At 38.8% G+C, this 19,306-nt stretch overlaps 1 protein-coding gene across 1 annotated transcript; it reads left to right on the forward strand.

Annotated features, from left to right (window-relative positions):
• Positions 1-26: 26 nt before the first annotated feature.
• Positions 27-18,450, forward strand: LOC137993142 (tyrosine-protein kinase ABL1-like). Its single transcript, XM_068838825.1, has 7 exons — positions 27-381; positions 4,472-5,211; positions 7,202-7,464; positions 8,606-8,790; positions 9,412-9,564; positions 10,529-10,618; positions 16,591-18,450. Exons 1-7 carry the CDS (start codon positions 273-275, stop codon positions 18,300-18,302), a joined length of 3,252 nt encoding a protein of 1,083 aa, XP_068694926.1. The 5' UTR covers positions 27-272; the 3' UTR covers positions 18,303-18,450.
• Positions 18,451-19,306: the final 856 nt, after the last annotated feature.

Genomic DNA, 19,306 nt, shown 5'->3' on the forward strand with positions numbered 1-19,306 from the left:
TGATGCGCATGTTTGAAAATATTTTCGCTGAAGACTGGAGCGGGTAATGGTTTTGGTCATGGTTTCCGGGTCGGGTGCAAAGAACTTGGTGGTTTTCTCTGTCATTGTTGTCGTTTTATTGCATCCCTTAAGCTCATAATTTTCTATAAGCCAATGGCTGGGTGTAATGAGAATTCTGCCGCATTTGCGTGAACAGTACCTCTCTGCTTTAAGGCTAAAAGATGGCATTTATGGGATGTCGTCCGAAACGAAACGGGAGGTTGGCGTAAGCTATGGGACAACAGCAAGTCAAAGCTCTTGCTGATCGAGGAAGGTCTGCGAGAAATAATAAATCAGTTGCAAAGAATAAAGATGGTGAGAAACCAGAGTTTCACGCTTCTGGTAAGTGAAACCCAAGTTGTGTCTATATCTAGTCATAAATTTTCTCGTAGGAGGTCGATATCTATCGACCACACTCTCGATGGAATTGCAGATTTGTGCAGCTTTCTGAAGATTTTTGGTCAGGTATCTTTTAATCGCGTGTAGATTAGGCTTCGACGAATTTACCAACTGGTTAAGGCCAAGGTTTAAATTGCAATTGCAAGTAAACATATGGTCTCTATTGCAGTAATGTTTATTTTTAACTTCTCTGAAAGAGACGACGAAATGACGCATGGTACGTACATATGTATCGCGAGGGGCGTTAATTTGTTTCAATGTACACTCGCTTGAGGCTATTTAAAGCGCCTCGATGTTACTACATTTTGGGGGTTTCTGAGGTCACACCGTGCCTGTAATACCGATGAAATGATAAGCATTTGATGTTTTTTTTTTTCAAATGGATTTACAATGCAAAATGGAATCACTCAACGTTGTCACAACATAATTAAGAAGAGGGATTAATTTGCAGTGTTGAAAAATAGTACAAACGCCTGATTTACCCGATGTTGAGTTTTTTAATTTAAGTTATTATCGTGTCTTCCTATTCAAGAATTTTTTGAGAATGTTTTGTAAATTCTCTTCAGTGCACATCAAATTATTCAACTATTACCAAATTAACTACCCCCTCTCCCAGTTTAATTCAATATTTTTAATCGTGTCTATTATTCATTATAGTTAGTAACTTCATTAAACGTAAAATCAGTTTAGTGTACTGTTTGCAATTCTGTATAACTTAAAGATTTGTGAATTTTAGCTCAAATCTTTCTGTTTGATCACTTGGAACCAATTGTGGAATCCATATAATTATGCATAAAATTCAATAATTATATAGCAGGAAAATTTGACAGAAATGTGGATAGTTTTAATTAAAATGATCATTGTTGATTTCAAAGACTCAGAAAAACTACTATTGAAAACACGACAGTTAGTTTCATTATTTGAAGTCACACCTCACTGGAAAGAAGTCATATGATGAGCTGTCATGTTGAAAATGAAACTTTGACATTATAACATCTTCCCTTTTTGAAAAGAAGACTTGATAGATGTCCTCAGAAATCACCAGCATAAATGGCTGTAAACGACGAAGAGTCCACAGGTTGTGTAGTCTTAAAAACAGGCTGTAAACCTTTGGCTTGCCAATATGGATGCTGGTAAACTTAATGGTAGTGTCTTTATAGATTTAAAGAAAGCCTAGACCATAACATCTTACTACGTAAACTTTCTTGTTACGGTGTCACTGGCAATGCTCTTCAGTTGCTTAAATCCTATTTGATTGATAGAACACAAAGATCTTTCGTAAATGGATTCTTATCCACAGAACAATATGTATCATGTGGCATTCCCCAGGGTTCTATACTTGGGCCATTTTTGTTTACAATTTATATAAACGATTTCCCAAAATGTCTACAACATACAACACCTGGTATGTTTGCCAATGATACTTATACAACTATGGCTCATGAAGATATATCCACAATTATTGAATGTTCCTTAAATAGTGATTTAGCTGCAGTACATGATTGACTTCAGACAAACAAATTAAGCTGAAATACCTCCAAAACTAGTTATATGACTATTGGTTCTCGGCAAAACTTGACGAAAGCTAAATTCATGAATTTAAAGATGGATGATTGGCCAATTGAACATAAACCTTCTACTAAGTTATTGGGGGTTCATATTGATGAAATGCTAACCTGGGATGATCAGATCAAACATATTTCATCTTAAGTCTTGAATGGCTTGTGAATGTTGTATTTAGCTAGAAAATTAACTGACAATCAAGAGACTCTTAAGACAATTTACTATTCACTTGTACAACCTTATTTTGATTGTTGTGATGTTGTATGGAGTGACTGCTCCAAAACACGTGCTGACAAATTACAAAAGTTACAAAATAGAGCAGCATGAATTATTACTAGGGCTGATTACTCTATTCGATCATCAGCAGTGCTAAATTCTTTAGAGTGGTATAACTTAGAAGAAAGAGAGAAAAGGCACTTGTTAATTGCGATGTTTAAAGTATTCAATAACAATTGTCCGACGTATCTCCAGGAGTATTTTCATAGAACCTCAGAAGTTCACAATTATAATAATTTGAGGAGTTCGAACTATGACCGTTACCTAAAACGAATTTTTTAAAACGTTCTTTCTCTTATCGAGGTGCAAATGCTTGGAACCAACTGTCAAATCAAATACATGAGATAAAGGATCTTGCAAGCTTTAAACGTGCGACATCCTAGGGCTTATTTTACATCGCTAGGGCACATTTTTTACATGGCTTGTTCGTATTATTATATCGTAAATTATGTTTATTACTAATTATTACTATTGTTTAATTTCTTTGACATTAAATAATATTTAGCGCTAAGTTATACCTAGTTCATTAGTCGTTTTAACATTTATATCTTGTAATTCTTGTAATTTTTTTAGCATTTATATTTTGTAATTCTTACATGGCATGTCTGAAAACCAGCTTGCTGAGCCATTTACCGTGTTTTAAATAAAGTTGATTGATTGAAGGGGTTTAGGGTTCCAGGGCTCCGGGCCTAAAAAAGCAGGGCTCCAGGGCTCCATAGCAGCTACTTTCAGGGCTCCGGGCTCCACAGCTAGAAATGATCAGGGCTCCAGAGGGAGAAATGATCGGGCTCCGGGCTCCACAGCAAAAAAATCCAGGGCTCCAGTAGTGGTGCAAGCGCAAGCATGAGAGCACTAATTTCACCTTGAAAACGGGTTGACACAAGCACAAGCACAAGCACAAAGATCAAAAATGTTTCCTTTTCCTTTTCCTTGTGCTTGTGCTTATGCTCGCTTTTCGCTTGCATTGTGTGAAAACGAAATGCAGTAAAAGCACAAGGAAATTTGCTACGTCTGGCCAATTAAAGCACTCATTCCAGATACTTTGTGTCTGAACATTTGAACAAAATGGCAGATGCTGTGGTTGATTTTTTATGCTTGTGTCAATGTTCATTTTCACTAGCATAAGCTACTTATGCTTGTGCTGTGTCGCTAGTGAAAACCAGGCTTAATGGTTGGACGTGACTGTGTGCAGATCCTTGCAATAGGGTTTCTACAGATGATACAGAAATAAGTACCTGTGATTTCTTCGGTGCATGCATTTACCAGATACAAGAGCATATACCGTAGGAACATGGTCTTATCATCTTCTTGCAAACTGCTTCAGTCCACGGGTTCCTGGTTTGGCTTCTTTAACCTAACACTCTCAGACTGACCATGCTACAATTCAGGCAGAGCCGTACCTTTGAGGTTATTATAGTGGGCGTGCTTCTGTTTGGAGGCAATGAGCTTAAATAATAATAATTATTATTTAAGCTCACATCCTTTGCAAAAACTGTAAGATCAAGCAGCCTTGCGGTTCTCTTGCTGAATAGGCTTTGCACTTGAGAGGTGCCAATATCATCAGGTGTATTCACAACAGTCTAACAGAGCCAGATGTGGATGGGATTTTCCATCGTCTTCCTTCTTTGTATTTACGTTCACAGACCCTACATGTAACTGCACTCTCATACGCCATTCTTTTTGCCAACAGAAATAAATAATATTATCATTTCTATGGATTTTTTCCTTCCTTTTCATTGGCCAAGAGCCCACCACGTGACCTGCAAATAACTGTCTCCAAATAACTGTTCTGCTGCAAATGATATTCTGCTCATGCGTAATTGAAACCACGCTCTTGTTTGAAAATGGCAGTTTGCTTTCCTGAGCTTACAGAAAACGATTTAATTGACAGTTGGGAATTGTGAAAAATAAAGTTAACTCAGTCATCAAATGATAAAATTATTATTGTTAAACTCCCAAAATATCTGTTGATATCAAACATTGAAAACTGAATAAAGGCATCAAATCATATACATGAACAGAAAGAGTTGCCCTTCCCCTACAGGCAGGGTAGTTGCACATGTTGAAAAATGTCATGTGCAGCCGTATTATATTTGCTGTACAGTAGTCCTAAGCAACTTTTTTTGTGAGCTTTTCTCTATGTCTCGGAATTTGATCTGGTGATTTTGACTCTAAAGATGTTTTAATGTTATAGATATTTCAAGGAGACCTCTGCCAGATACTCCTCTTCAGCAACAACAGGCGGCGCAGTGGGACTCAAAAGATGATCTGCTAGTAACAGATGATAATTTTGATAAATCAGTATTTGTGGCAATTCATGACTTTCAAGCTGCTGGCAGCAATCAGCTTAGCATTCATTTGGGAGAAGAGATAGCTATTCTTCGTTACAATGACACAAATGAATGGTGCGAGGGGCGGGCAAGAAATGGGAATATCGGCTGGTTGCCAACTAGCTATGTCAAACCAGTGAACAGCTTGGAAAAGCATTCATGGTACCATGGAACGATTGGTCGTAATGCTGCAGAATATCTTCTTAGCAGTGGAATTAATGGAAGTTTCCTTGTGCGTGAAAGTGAAAGTAGTCCAGGACAGCTCTCGATATCGTTGCGTTTTGATTCGCGTGTGTACCATTACAGAGTTAGCAACTCTCCAGATGGGAAAATATATGTTTCAACGGAAAACAGGTTCTCCACGATCGCAGAGCTTATTCACCATCACTCGGTTCATGCAGATGGACTTGTCACAACTCTTCATTATCCAGCGGCAAAGACTGATAAGCCAGTGGTGTACAGCTTTTCTCCTGAGCCAGATGAGTGGGAGATAGCAAGAACTGAAATTGCCATGAAACATCGGTTGGGTGGTGGACAGTATGGGGAGGTTTATGAAGCACTGTGGAAGAAATATGATCGACTGGTAGCAGTGAAAACTCTTAGGGTGAGTACATTTTATCTGAGAGTTGTTGTGATATCAGGACATGTAACTTATGTTACGCTTGATGGTTTACCAGTACCTAGGCAGGCTGTATGTTTGCAAACTGAATATGTGTGGTGAAAGTAGTAGTGATACAAAAAATGTAAGGTTTTTGGTGTAAAGGTTCAATGTTGCTGTTCATGATCACATGTAGTGTGAATGAGAAGAGCAGTACGCTTTCTCAATTAAGTAGAAAATTATTTACCATTGTTCATGCTAACACAAGTTCTACATAGTTAGTAATGCAGGGTTTTGGGTGGAAATGTTCTGTGTGTTGTTTTGGTTAATTGCATAGTGGTGATTGTTTTTTGTTAAATCAACTCTTCAGTGAAGTTATTGATTATACTGGTCTGGGGAGAAATGGGAAGGGTGATTTAGCATATCAAATATGTCTCCCACCTCTACGACCAGGGTTCAACCCTGTCTTCATCCATGAGGTGTTACATGTATTTGGTATGTGGGCTGATATGTTGCTCAATATTACTCCAATGGTTTTTCTCCAGGTACTGCAAAGACTCATGTATAAGCCACGCCTTCTTGCACAAGTTTTGGGCCAAAAATCGTGGGTGGGGCTTATACATGAGACCATTGCTTTCAGAGGGAGTAAACCGGCTTGTAGGAATCACTTTATTGAACTGAAAACCTTTAGTAACTAATGATTAGACATATTGAAACCTGTCGTTGATCACTGCTTTCAGTAGAAGTGGTGGCTCCTAAAGGAACCATTTGTTTGCATCTTCATGTTCTAAACCCGAATCTTGCTCGCCAGTAGTTCTTTCAAGCGTTTCATTTGCACTTTGTTTTAGCAGTTAAACTCTAACTGGCATGGAATCACCATTCCTCTGCACCAATCACCTCAACACTGATTTCTCCACTACGCGCAAAAAAATACCACGCTATTTGGGAGAACTTGCAAGGCAAATGGCCGACCGTTTCATTGCCCCTCACTACTTTCACAGTGTGTTTGTCTATGGGGTTCTTAAACTCTCGTTTAGCAACAAGTGTTTCTCCAATCAATGCCTTCCATACATGTACGTCTCGATAAACATGATATCCACACACAACTGATGCGAAAGCAAACGTTTCCATGTCCAGATTTCCCTCGTTAAATGACTACTTGGTTACCAAGAAAACGTTTTGCATCATTCTCCCATGCTTTTTTAGTGCAAATTCTATCATTTTCATTTAAATTGTGGGCTTTAGCAGTGAAGACAACTGTTGTCAGTGACAGGGAATAGGGAAATTCATTAAAAAGAAGCTTTTCAAGGGTATTTTCAGAGTTGATTAACTTATTAATGTCCCTGCAAATGCACAACATTAGATTTCGTCAAGTTAATTGTTAGCGTCTGTGAACAAACAACCAACTTTTTTTACAAGAGTGCTTTTTTGGAGTTCTTGTTTTTTCCAAAATCATGATTGAAAGTTGGGGGTGCGGCTTATACACGAGTGCGGCAAGCTTAATTATACAAGTCTTTATGGTACTCAGGTTTTCCTCCCTTACCAAACTCAACATTCACTCAATTACATTTGGCTGTGGTCAGACACCCTTGATAGGGATAACCTCTGGTATCCTTCCCTTTCATTGAATTGATTGAATAAAGTTGCTTTTAATATTATTACTGGTCTGACTTACAGTACATGTTGGCTGTATGCTAAAATGTAATTGTAATTATTAGAGCAGTGGGGTGAAGTGACACCAAAAATAATTTCCCTGTAATTTTTACCCTAGCACCCAGTTTTGGTAATTTGATGTTTGTTATGCCAAAACTTAAGCTTTATTTATGATATATTAAAGAAAATTAATATGACAGTAATTTGAAACTGACAAAATTTTAATGTGCATTCAAAAGTAATAGTTTGTTTAGAACAAAGGATATTCAACTGTGACATTTTAAAGGGAAGTACAAAATGTTGAGTTGCTGTCCAACCTGTAATCTTCTCTGTTACATTACAGGAGGATACAATGGAAGTAGATGAATTTTTAAAAGAAGCATCAGTTATGAAGGAGATTAAACACCCGAGACTTGTGCAGTTGTTAGGTGTTTGTACAAGGGAACCTCCTTTCTACATTATAACAGAGTTCATGCCTTGTGGAAATTTGCTGGACTATCTAAGAAGCTCAGCCAGTAAAGACTTAAATGCGGTTACATTGATGTACATGGCAACACAAGTGGCTGATGCAATGTCTTATTTAGAAAGTATGAATTTTATTCACAGGTATGTGCTTTAGCTGGGAATTCAAAAGTGTACATGTAAGTTGTAAAAAAACTAATAAGGGGGCTGAAAATTGCGATCAATACAGTGTCATTGGCAGCTGAATTTTTTCCCTTTGCGACTGAAATGTCTGGAGAAGTCACAACTTTGCAATTTGAAAATTGCACAAATTTCACTCTTTTGAAATAAAAGGATTAACAGACTGGCCACTTTGCCACCACTTTTGCTGAAGTACATGTAAACAAAGAAATAAAAAACATTTTGTTTCTTGCTCTGATTTTTCTTTCAATCTGAAGATATGGGGCACATTATTTTGTGGCGTAATTTAGCATGATGTTATGTGCACCATTCCCTGGATCATTTGCCATTTTCAGCACTGTCTTTACACACAAGTTTTGTGGGCTGATGTTTTTTGTTAAACTGCTGGCAACACAATACAGCACAACAACTTTGCAAGTTGCGACTAAACTTTTGTATCTTTACCATCCGTCATTTTACTGTTCATAAATAATTTATGGAAGGTAAAATGAGGTAAAGGTAAAGTCTGCTACGAGCCTAGAAGCCCCATCAGGCCGGCGCTTATCTCCGGTTTCTGTAGCATGAAGCGGCTAGGAGTATTTCTACTCCCCCCTGGATGGGATGCTAGTCCATCGCAGTGTTACCCCCAGCATTTCCGCCGGTACCCATTTATACACCTGGGTGGAGAGAACCACTGTGAGAGTAAAGTGTCTTGCCCAAGAACACAACACAATGTCCCCGGCCAGGACCAGAATCCCGACCACTCGATCCGGAGTCAAGCACACTGACCATGAGGCCACCGCGCCTCCACAACAGTAAAATGAAGGATTGTAAAAAATTAACGTTATTTGAATCTCGTGGAAGTAACTCATTGTTTAATTTTTGTGGCTGCTATTGCTATGGTAGTACTACACTATTATTATTATAGTAATAAACCGAATTTTTTTGGCTTACTGTTTACCTTGTTCCATCTTACTGTTTTTATGCTTTTAACGGCCATATGATCACTCTTATGCAATTTTGGAGCAGTATTGCTCTACCAGTATTTATTCTTCGCACGTTTTAATCTTTGTCATGTCTTGAACAAAGATTTGAGTTGCAGAGTTTGCTTTGTTTCTCTGTTCAGGGATCTTGCTGCTAGGAACTGTCTTGTTGGAGAAAACAACCTTGTAAAGGTTGCTGACTTTGGTTTGTCAAGACTTGTGACATACGACGTCTACACTGCTCACGAGGGTGCAAAGTTTCCAATTAAGTGGACAGCTCCAGAAGCTCTGGCCTACAACACATTCTCAATAAAATCTGATGTCTGGGGTATTTGACACTTGTAACTTCTTTTTTCTTTTTACATTTTTGTCTTGTATAGAGCGAGTTTCAATTGAGTGTCGTAAAACCAAGACCAAAGTAATTACTTCGGACAATCAAAAAGGCGGGAGACAAATATCCAGTAAACCAATCAAAATTCGAAGTAATTACACCTGTGCAAGTGCGAGCCATGATTGGTTTTGGTTTCACTTCTGATTGGTAGAAAAAGTGGCACAAGAACTTTGAACCAATCACTGAGTGAAGTAATGCAAAACCAATTGAAAGCAATTTGCTAATTACTTTGGACACTCAATTGAAAAGTGCTCTAAAGAAAACATAATTAATCCAGTGACTCTTGAAGCACCCTTCCCCACTCTCCTCCCCATTGAAATGTAAAATATTGTCTGGCAATAGACAGAGTGAAATCGAAGTCTCACTCCTAACAAACCCCTCATAAGGCTTTTTCAGTTGACTGTTTTCAGCTTAATATCAGACACATCAATTATTGTCACCTCACTGTTCACTGTAATACCCAGTAGACAGCACGTCATTGTACTGATTCCATGTTTATAACTTTCCTTTCCTTCCAGGATGTCTAAATGATAAACAATTTTTTTCTCTCTCTTGCAGCGTTTGGAATACTTCTCTGGGAACTTGCAACGTATGGCATGTCACCCTACCCAGGAATTGACCTTTCGCAAGTGTATGAAATGTTGGAATCGGGGTATAGAATGCCTTGTCCAGATGGGTGTCCTCAAGAGGTGTATGACATGATGAGGAAATGTGAGTTATCAATATTATTGCTCTTTACACTCTTCCTTCTAGGAGACAGTGCAGCTTAGTGGTTAGGGTGCTTGCCTTGATCAATGTCCAGAGATCCTGGGTTCAAGACCTGTTCTGACCACCAGGTGAATTTTATCCTGGTAGTCCCCGGTTCAACTTCTCGGCTGCACTTGTAAATTTAGCCAACTCAGGTTTGCCTCCAGCCAGTTGGAATTCTTAACAGTTGTTGTCGTTGTTGCTCTGTTCTGTCATTTCATTTGTTGTGTTTCATTGGCCATGAAAAGCCCTCATGGGGAGTTGTCAATTGAGTATGTATTTTATTGCATTATATCCTTTGCAGTTGCATGACTATTTTTCTTTTTTTACTTTCTGTGTGAAAGTTTATTTATGGTTTTGCAATGTAGTTGCCATTTTAAATTTTTTCTCAAAGTCTTATAATTATTTCTTGATTAAGCTGAACTGTGAATTAAAAAATTAATATGAGGAAAGCAAACCAAGCTTTCAAATTCTCCTGAAGTCTGTTACAAAGAGGTTTTGTTGCTTGTTCCCCTGTCTCCCCCACTACCTCCCCCACCCCCTCCCCCACCCCCTCCCCCACCCCTGGCCTTTCTTTTACAAATAAATTTATTTGGGGCAAAACACTTTCTACCTTGTGTGACATCAAAATGTGGCTTATCATACTGAACCACTTTTTGGCATTTTTAAATTTAAACATAAGAAACTGGAACTGTTGTTTTGAGGAAAACAACCACTCCAGATTCGAAAACACAGTGAAATGTCTTTAGAAAGATGCTGCTTGGACCAAGCATGGGTGTCTGCTCATGAATGGATTGTGATATTATTTTTGTTTAGGTCCATTCAATTCAAGGGCATTGTCCATTTACAGAAGAGTTTTGCAACCAGTCAGTTAATAACTATGTAGTGCAGGGTTTTTTTTTAATTATTAGGCATTAATTCCTTCTAGGTTGGAGCTGGGATCCTCTGGACAGACCAGCATTTTCTGAGATCCACAAATGGTTAAATACTGTCTTCTCAACCACAAGTGTTGATGAAGGTAAAGTGGAGCCTTTCTATAGGATATTGTGCTTCATGTACTCCTTGAAGTCCGTGAAAAGCCCTGGAAGTCAATTTTGGACTTCAAGGGCACTTGAAAACTGGAAAACTGCTTGAATTTTTGCTTGGGTGAAAATTGTTGAGATTGCATCATGCTAAGTCAAAGAGGCTTTTCAAAAATTGAGCCCAAAATTGACTATTGGGGAAACCTTAAAAACAAAAAGTTAGAATGCCCATGCTTGCACTTAACTTGCAGGACGTGGGAATTAATATCAAGGTAGGCCTCATGGTTAGAGTGCTCGACTCCAGATTGAGTGGTCCGGGTTTGGGCCCTAGCCGGGGACATTGTGTTGTGTTCTTGGGCAAGACGCTTTACTCTCACGGTGCCTCTCTCCACCCAGGTGTATAAATGGGTACCGGCGAAACTCTGGGGGTAACCCTGCGATGGACTAGCATCTCATCCAGGGGGGAGTACAAATACTCCTAGTCGCTTTATGCTATGGAAACCGGACATAAGCGCCGGCCTGATGGACCTTCTTGCTCGTAAGCAGTGACTTTTTTCTTTGACTAGGCTTTTTCAGAAAAGAAAACACTGAAACACAATGTATGGCTTAGAAATCCCCTTGCAAAGACTGCTTGAAAACTCAATTTAATGCCTTGAATACTCCTGGTATTTTATGGACAAAATCCAACACAAACCCTGTAGGTCCTCCTGGCCATTCTATTAATTACCCATTCGTACCTTAAGCACTCCCAATCTGCAAGCAAAATAATTTGGTGTAAGCCAAGAGTATAATCTGTAAGTCTCACACTCAGGAGTTGATGGGACAAAAGGATAATCGGTTGCTTCTTTACTATAATGGTTTAGTAAATTTTCAGCTCCGACTATTGCATTTCTAGCTTTTTGATTGGCTAAAAAACTCAGACTATGAGCCAATAGTCGAAGTTTTACGTCATATGGAAAATAGTGCGCCAAGATGCTCTTTCCGGATGTATTGTAAAATTGTGGAAATAAAAATCGGCGGCAAAACCCGGTTTGAGAATTTACTAAAGCAATTATTCCATTCGCCCTTGTTGGATATGAAGTGATTATAACCAACTTGCACTACGCACTCGTTGGTTATTTTTATCTTTTCATATCCAACTTGGGCTCATGGAATAATTGTTATTTATTTCTTTAATAGTGAGACAAAAAGGGCCTTTAATAATACTAAATAATAATGAACTACACTACTATATTCACTCCTACAGAGCCCCCAGGACGCCCCCCACTTGACGAGTAAAATCGTCTGGCATTAGACAGAGTAAAATCTGTTGAGTCTCACTCCCAGGGGTCAATGGGTTAATTGTCAACTGTATTTAGCAATTGGAGCACTAATTGGGGACTGTGTACAGAAATCAAGTCAAATTAACTCAACTCGTGTCAAATTGTAGCTTGGGTTTTTGAGGAGAGGCGGAAGCTGGAGTACACAGTTACGGTTGTCGTTTTGGTTCTGACACAGCCTTTGTGTGATATGATTAAAGTGCCCCTGGGGTGAAAAAAAAAAATCACTTTCTTTTTTCTTCAGATTTTGGAATTATTGTGTTTGTTTTGAAACACCTGACTGGCAAAATTTTGAGCTTTGATTTTTATCCAAAGGCTGTTTACTTTGAGTGTGAGTTTTGGATTGGAATTAACGTCCTCCATTACTCACATTCAAAACAAACTCGCAGATTGGACCTCAGAGGGTTGGATCCAGGGAAAAGTGATGTCAAAGCCTCACTAGCTCAAAATTTCGGCATGTGAATGCAGCTTGTTATAAATGCAAAACGTCAGGTTCAAAGTGTGAAAGCCCAAAACTCCCCTGCTGCATATTAATTCTGCGGTGTACACACATGTTGCATTCTTAAACTTGTGAACCTTTGAAGTCATTTTCTCCTCGAACCAACTCTTTGAAGAACTTAAAGTTAGTAATGGTGGACGATTAAATTGGAAAATTCCAGTTAAAATAAACAGTTGTCTTTTTGAAATCAAGGCTTAAAGCTTTAGTCGCTTAGTGTTTGGTTAACATACGTTTGAAATCCAAAGAAAAATAAGACTTGATTTTTTGGTCACAGGGGCACTTTAAGGCAACTGTAATTTGTTACAATAATATTATTCAAGATGGCAGCACCCAGGAAATTTTAAACACTAATAAGCGAAATTGAAATTGATTAATTTAGTATAAAAGTGCTTTAAATTTTTAAGAGAATTTGAAACATTTTTTTCCTGTAGCTTAAAGATTTTCTTTTTGAAATAATCTGAATTTAGAAGAATTAATTCAAGTGAAAAACATCATTGGCAAATGCCTCAATTGGCAGGGGATAACCTGGGCCAGGTTGCTCAAAGATTAGTTGGTACTAACCACGTGATGAGATGACCATGTTGGTGTACAAAACAACAGAAAATGGCCCCACAAGTTTTCATAATAATAGAGTCAAATTCCCAAAGACATTTTACTGCATTGTACTGTACACCAACATGGCTGTCGTGACATCAGATTCAAACCATCAATACTAATAGGATTTAATAGTACTGTCTTAACCATTAGTGAGCACTAACTGTGCATCAAGCAACCCAGACCAATAAGCTGTTTACAAAGACCACTGACGACAAAATACACATAATGATGATGATGATGATGATGATGATGATGATGATGATGATGATGATGATAGCTGGTGGTCAGAGCAGGATTTAAAGCAATAGAGCATGTCACATTGTAAGACATGCAGAACTGTCTTAAGAATATCTTTGGTGTTTGTTATTTTGTCAAATCCCTTCTAAAGCTCATTAATAATTCATGATGTTATAAGCTAACCAGAGCGCCCCATTCGGGTCAGGTGGATGACTTTGAAACTCAATGAAACACCAGTTGAAAATCACTAGTGTTTCATCACATTTTCATCACTAGTGTTTCATCACATTTTCATCACTAGTGTTTCATCCCGTTTTCATCACTAGTGATAAAATTGTTCTTAATCTGCATATTGATAGATGACTCAAACACAGCTTAACATGAATCATTAATTTTTAATAAACGTTGGCCAGGAAAAACATTTCAAATTACAAACTAACAAGCTCAAGTCACTTGAAATTAAAGTTTACAGTACATTTCTTAAAGTCACCGAAACAGACTGGCATAGTATCCATATCCACATTCTAAGAAACTCTTTCTACTTTCCGTAACACAAATTCACTGCTAGAATCGACACTAGTTGTCGCACTAACTGTTGATGATTCCAACTTAGGACCTAGGACTGCTCATACATTAGTTTGCCACCTCTTGAACAAATTTGGATAACCAATAGGTGAGCGACAATAGGGCCGTTTATACGAGAGAAAATAAACTTCGGCTAACTCTGACCGCGGCTTACGTAAGCCGCGAACACCCCATATAATTGGTACAAAATCTACGTTCATGGCTTTCTGAAGCCGCGGCTTATCCTGGCCGGGGAGTTTATACTTGTATAAAGAGTTCCTTTTGCGGCTTATTTTCTCTCGTATAAACGGCCCTAATGTGTCCATTTCTGTTATGGGCAGAGTAAGCGGCGGAACTTTGTCCAATTCATACTCTTTAAAAACTCCACTAACTTCGACTATTGGAAACTTGACACTTCGCACTTGTTGCCAATCCTCAAAAATGCCTACTGCCCACTTATTTTTATATCTTTTAGACTTCGGTACTGCTCTGTCTATGCAAAGGTCAAGTTCACAACGCTTTTGGAATACAAATTTGGTGCAACACGAAACTATTGGATAATTAAAAACAAAAGCTCGCAAATACAGTGAATACCGACTGAATACAACAAATCACACATACAAGGCATTTTAAAGAAAAATGGGAAAAATACAACACTGCATCATTTTGTATTGTTTCTTTAGAGAAGTGATTTCAAAAACTTGTGCTTCGGGTTTCATCAGGTTTCCAAACGCTCGAAAACAATAAAACCACTCGGCCTGCGGCCTCATGATTTCAAATGTTTTTTCACGTTTGCAAACCTGATGAAACCCTCGCACTTGTTTTTGAAATAGTACAGTACTTATTATGTTTCTAATGAACAGGGATAGCACAGTGGTGAGAGCACTCACTTCCCACCAATGTGGCCTGAGTTCGATTCTCAGACTTGGTATCACATGTGGGTTGAGTTAGTTGGTTCTCTACTCTGCTCTGAGAGGTTTTTCTCCGGGTTATCTGGTTTTCTCCTCTCCTCAAAAACTAATATGATGTAAAATGAGTTGATTTGATTTGATTTGATTTATTTTCAGTGTCCTCAATTAGTGACTCAGTGCTAAATACACTTCCGACTTAAATAAAGTTCATCATCATCATCATCATCATCATCATCCAGCAATAAATAGCACTTAAATATACATCTTATTAGATGTTTTGGTGTTTAATATCGCTGAGTATGTCTACGAGTTGTGCTGTATTTTGACAAGCCCACTGGGGCAAGTCAAAATACAAAGAACTTACTTGTTTCGGTACAATAACTAAGACAGTTTGATAATAATGTGAAGAACTGTAACAAGAAGTGATAGCTAGAAACAACTTATAGTTGCAAGCAAGCCTGAAAAAAGTCCAGACTTGAATGGGATTAACGATGAAAGTATTAATGATATATGAAATGGATCATATATGAACTGCGGATATGAAATCAAGTGAAACTATGATCCTCGCAGTTATGAATGCAATTTTTGCAATTGCGTAAAGAAGCCCGAAAATTTCAGGACTTCAACGGGGTTTGAACCCATCACCTTGCGTTCATAACTGCGAGGATCATTGTTACGAAAAATAGCATTGCGTGACTAGCGTTACTGTCTAGAAGCTTCGCGAGAGTTCGTAGTTTGTTTATATTTAGGTTTGTACGTAAGCGTTTCTAAATCGGTGTGTTTTGTAACCTTTCTATAATTAGATTGATTACTAATTTAGAAAGTTCTAGAAGTTTCTTGTCAGAGTATATAAGTAGACGAGTCCAAACGGGGTGTTTTTCTAACTAGTTTTTCACAAGCGAAGAGAGTTGGCGTTAACCGTGTTTAGTCAAGTGTAACAGAAGCTGTGTGCATTCAAGTTGGCGGAGGCCGTGTAAGTTTATTGAGTACGTGCTGTTAAGAGTTTTACTTCGTGGAAACTACGTTCATTTTGGAATAAATCTTCTTGTTGTTGTTCCGACAACCCTGCGTTCAGTTTAGTTTGCAAGCTACCTTTCCTCAAAACATTCGAACTCGTAACAATCATAGCTCCACTTGATTTTATATTCGCAGTTCTTATATGATCCATTTCATATATCATTTCATCAAGGATTCATTCCTCATGGGAACATTGGAACCCACAAATGACCAGCTCCCAATGTCAGTGGCTTCATTGCTCAGTTGGTTAGAGCGTCGCACCGTGTATCACAAGGTCACGGGTTCAAACCCTGTTGAAGTCCTGAAATTTTCAGGCGTCTTTACGCAATTGCAAAAATTGCGTTCATAACTGCCAGGATCATAGCTTCACTTGATTTCATATCCGCAGTTCATATATGATCCATTTCATATATCATTTCATTGTTGATTCATTCCTCACGGGACCATTAGAACCCACAAATGACCAGCTCCCAACGTCAGTGGCTTCATAGCTCAGTTGGTTAGAGCAGCGCACCGGTATCACAAGGTCACGGGTTCAAGCCCTGTTGAAGTCCTTAAAATTTCAGGCTTCTTTACGCAATTGCAAAAATTGCCTTCATAACATTACTGCGAGGATCATAGCTTCACTTGATTGAATGGGATTAGACCCATCGCTGCTTGAGTTGTTTATGTAACTGCAATCACCTCTCTAACTTCTATTTCATGTCCAGTCCACATTTACAGTGTATATGAAATTTTGTATGTTCTAGAACTGTATCAAAGAAGTGCAAAAAAACTGAAGGCATAAGACACTGTGACTTGTATTTCTATGTTTTTTTTGGCAGAAGTGGAAAAGGCTTTGGAAGAGCAAATGTCGAAAAAAGTGAAAGGAAAAAAGAATAAGAAGAATAATGATTCTTCTTCAATTATGCATGAAGAAGACAAGAGGAATACAGAAGGGAACTTGATATCAAGATCCTCGACCTTTAAAAAACTTGCCACTTCTCTAAACCCTTCTAGGCCTCCTCCGGAGCCACCAGCCAGGCCAACAGTCAAAGAGCAAGATAATACTAAAGAAGTATCTGAACCACGATCACCACTTCACGGACAACCAACAGCTCCTGTTATGTTTGATGTAATAAAGGAATTGGGTGGAAGGTCAGGGAGCTTGAAAAAGACATCTGATCATGGGAAATATTCTGGTAGCACCCCACAGGAAGAAGGACAGCCCTCACAATTTATTGTGAGAAATGTGCACCAACGCCCACCCGCACCTTTGCCATCCAATTGTCAACAGCAGAATCGTGCTCTTTTATCTCTAGGGCTTGAAAATGAAGAAGTGCTTCCCACAAAATCACATCAAATGACAAAGAGACCATTACCCATGACTCCAGGTCAAAATAGACAACTGCCAGCTTATTCTTCTCATCCTCTCAAAAAGTCATCAGTGAGCTCTCCACCATCTTCTCCAATTAATAAAGTGGCCACAGATATTAGACCAAAAAATGTGATGCAAGCAGAGAAAGTTAAAGCTACAGCGGAACAACAGGGGACCCAATCTGTTGGGAAAGCCAAACCGGCAAAGGGTGCCGGGACACGAATGAAACAACCGGACAGTGGGACAGTGGATGGTGATACACCAAACAGTCCAGTGCCACGACCCCGAAACCGGCCTCCTCCACCACCGCCACCTGGCCCACTAAAAGACTCTGGAAAGTCAATTTCAAATTCAAGTTTATCTTCTGAGAGCAGTGTATCACAACTTTCAAGTGAGCCTCAGAAACCACCTCCCAAACCTCGGCCAGTACCACGCCCTAGATTCAGGACAGAGCAGTCATCAGCTGTTATTGATCAGAATCACAGTCCTGTTGTGAGTGAAAGTGACAAAGGACCTCCATCCTCTGGATGTGTATCACCAACTGGAAACAAACCCAGCCGTAACGTATCCGGGCAACCTTCTATCACATCAAGACCAGCCCATCCTCCACCTGCAGTTCCAGGCATTTCAAAAAAGCTCAGTGACAGCAGTATTCCAGTAAACCAACAAAAACCAACTCCCCCCACAACCAAACATGCATCAGCAGGAGCCACACCAAAGCCGAAACCCCCAGTCAAACCACCCGTTTCCAGAAAGTCTAAAGTAACACCCCCTAGTTTACAACCTGACTCCCGTCTTTCGCCAGAGGTGAATGAAATATTAAAACTTTCTAACCAATGTCAGGAAAAAGTCAAGGAAATTTTGTCTTTGACTGATGCTAGAGTTATGGACAATTCGCAGAACAATCTTCTTGATGTTTTTGATGAACTTAAAAAAATCTCAGTTGAAGTGCTGGAATCATCATCAAGCTTGACAGACGCATTAGGCCCACAAGCACGGTTTAGAGTTCGCCGAACTGTGACAGATCTTGAGAGCAGATGCAGTGACATGCAAGGTGTGATGCAAACAGTTGGACCAAACCCCAATGCGGTTGATTTGGAGCGTCTTGGAAAAGCTGTACACAGTTTTTCTGGTGCTCTAGACAGCATTTGCAACACAGTCAGGGCTACTGCATCTTGACATCATCCATATCTTACCAACAAACACATGTTGTCTCCAACTGAATTACTGTAAATTCACAATTAAATGAAATTAAATGTTGTTATTACAGAGATGTAGCATCTTGTTATGGCAAACATCTTTTCTTGGGATTACTTCTTGTAAATACTGACAGTAGATACAGCAATAGGAAACGAGAAATAAACCATTGAAGGCCTGTACAGAGGGTCCCCAATCAAATTGCTTTCACATTGAAGTATTTAAGTTCCCCTGTGATCAAAAAAGTCCTTCCTTTTTTTCTTCAGATTTTGAAAGTGTGTTTGCTTAACACCTGACTGGCAAACTTTTGAGCTTTGATTTTTATCCAAAGGCCGTTTACTTTGAGTTTAAGCTAGTTTAAGTTTTGGATTTCACAGTCCACCATTACTCACATTCAAAACTGACCGTTTGGACCTCAGAGGGTTGGATCCAGTGAAAAGTGACTTCAAAGGCACACTAGTTTAAGATTTCAGCATGTGAATACAGCTTATTATATATGCAAAACGCGAGTTTAAAAGTCTGAAAGCCCAAAACTCCCGTGCTGTATGTTAATTCTGCGGCATACACACACATTGCGTTCTTAAACTAGTGAGCCTTGGACGTCATTTTCTCCTCTATCCAGCTCTCTCAAGAACTGAAGTTTGAAAAGGAAGGCCGTTAAAAAGAGAAATTCCAGTTAAAATAAACAGGTGTCTTGAAAATCGAGGCTTAAAACCTTGGTCATTTAGTGTTTAGTTAACATAGTTTTGAAATCCAACGAAAAATACGAATTGATTTTTTGGTCACAGGGGCACTTGAAGACGTTTCATGCATCATGCATAATTCCCAAAATTTCTTCATGTTCATGTAAATATCGAATAATTCACGTATTTTCACACAAATCAGTGCAATTCATGAATCACGTTTAATTCAAACTTCCACTCGCACCTAGCACCAGTTCTTATCCAACAGCCTACATTTATTGCAAAAGCTTAGCTCTGTTTCAT

This window comes from Montipora foliosa, chromosome 2 (assembly GCF_036669935.1).
Source record: "Montipora foliosa isolate CH-2021 chromosome 2, ASM3666993v2, whole genome shotgun sequence".
In the NCBI taxonomy this organism is placed as follows: Eukaryota; Metazoa; Cnidaria; class Anthozoa; order Scleractinia; family Acroporidae; genus Montipora; species Montipora foliosa.

Bases quoted from the DNA above. Each gene is read 5' to 3' on its own strand.
- LOC137993142 (XM_068838825.1), top strand. From the start codon at position 273: ATGGGACAACAGCAAGTCAAAGCTCTTGCTGATCGAGGAAGGTCTGCG. The intron at 382-4,471 runs GTAAGTGAAACC...TTAATGTTATAG, and splicing joins ACCAGAGTTTCACGCTTCTG to ATATTTCAAGGAGACCTCTG. The intron at 10,619-16,590 runs GTAAAGTGGAGC...TTTTTTTGGCAG, and splicing joins AACCACAAGTGTTGATGAAG to AAGTGGAAAAGGCTTTGGAA.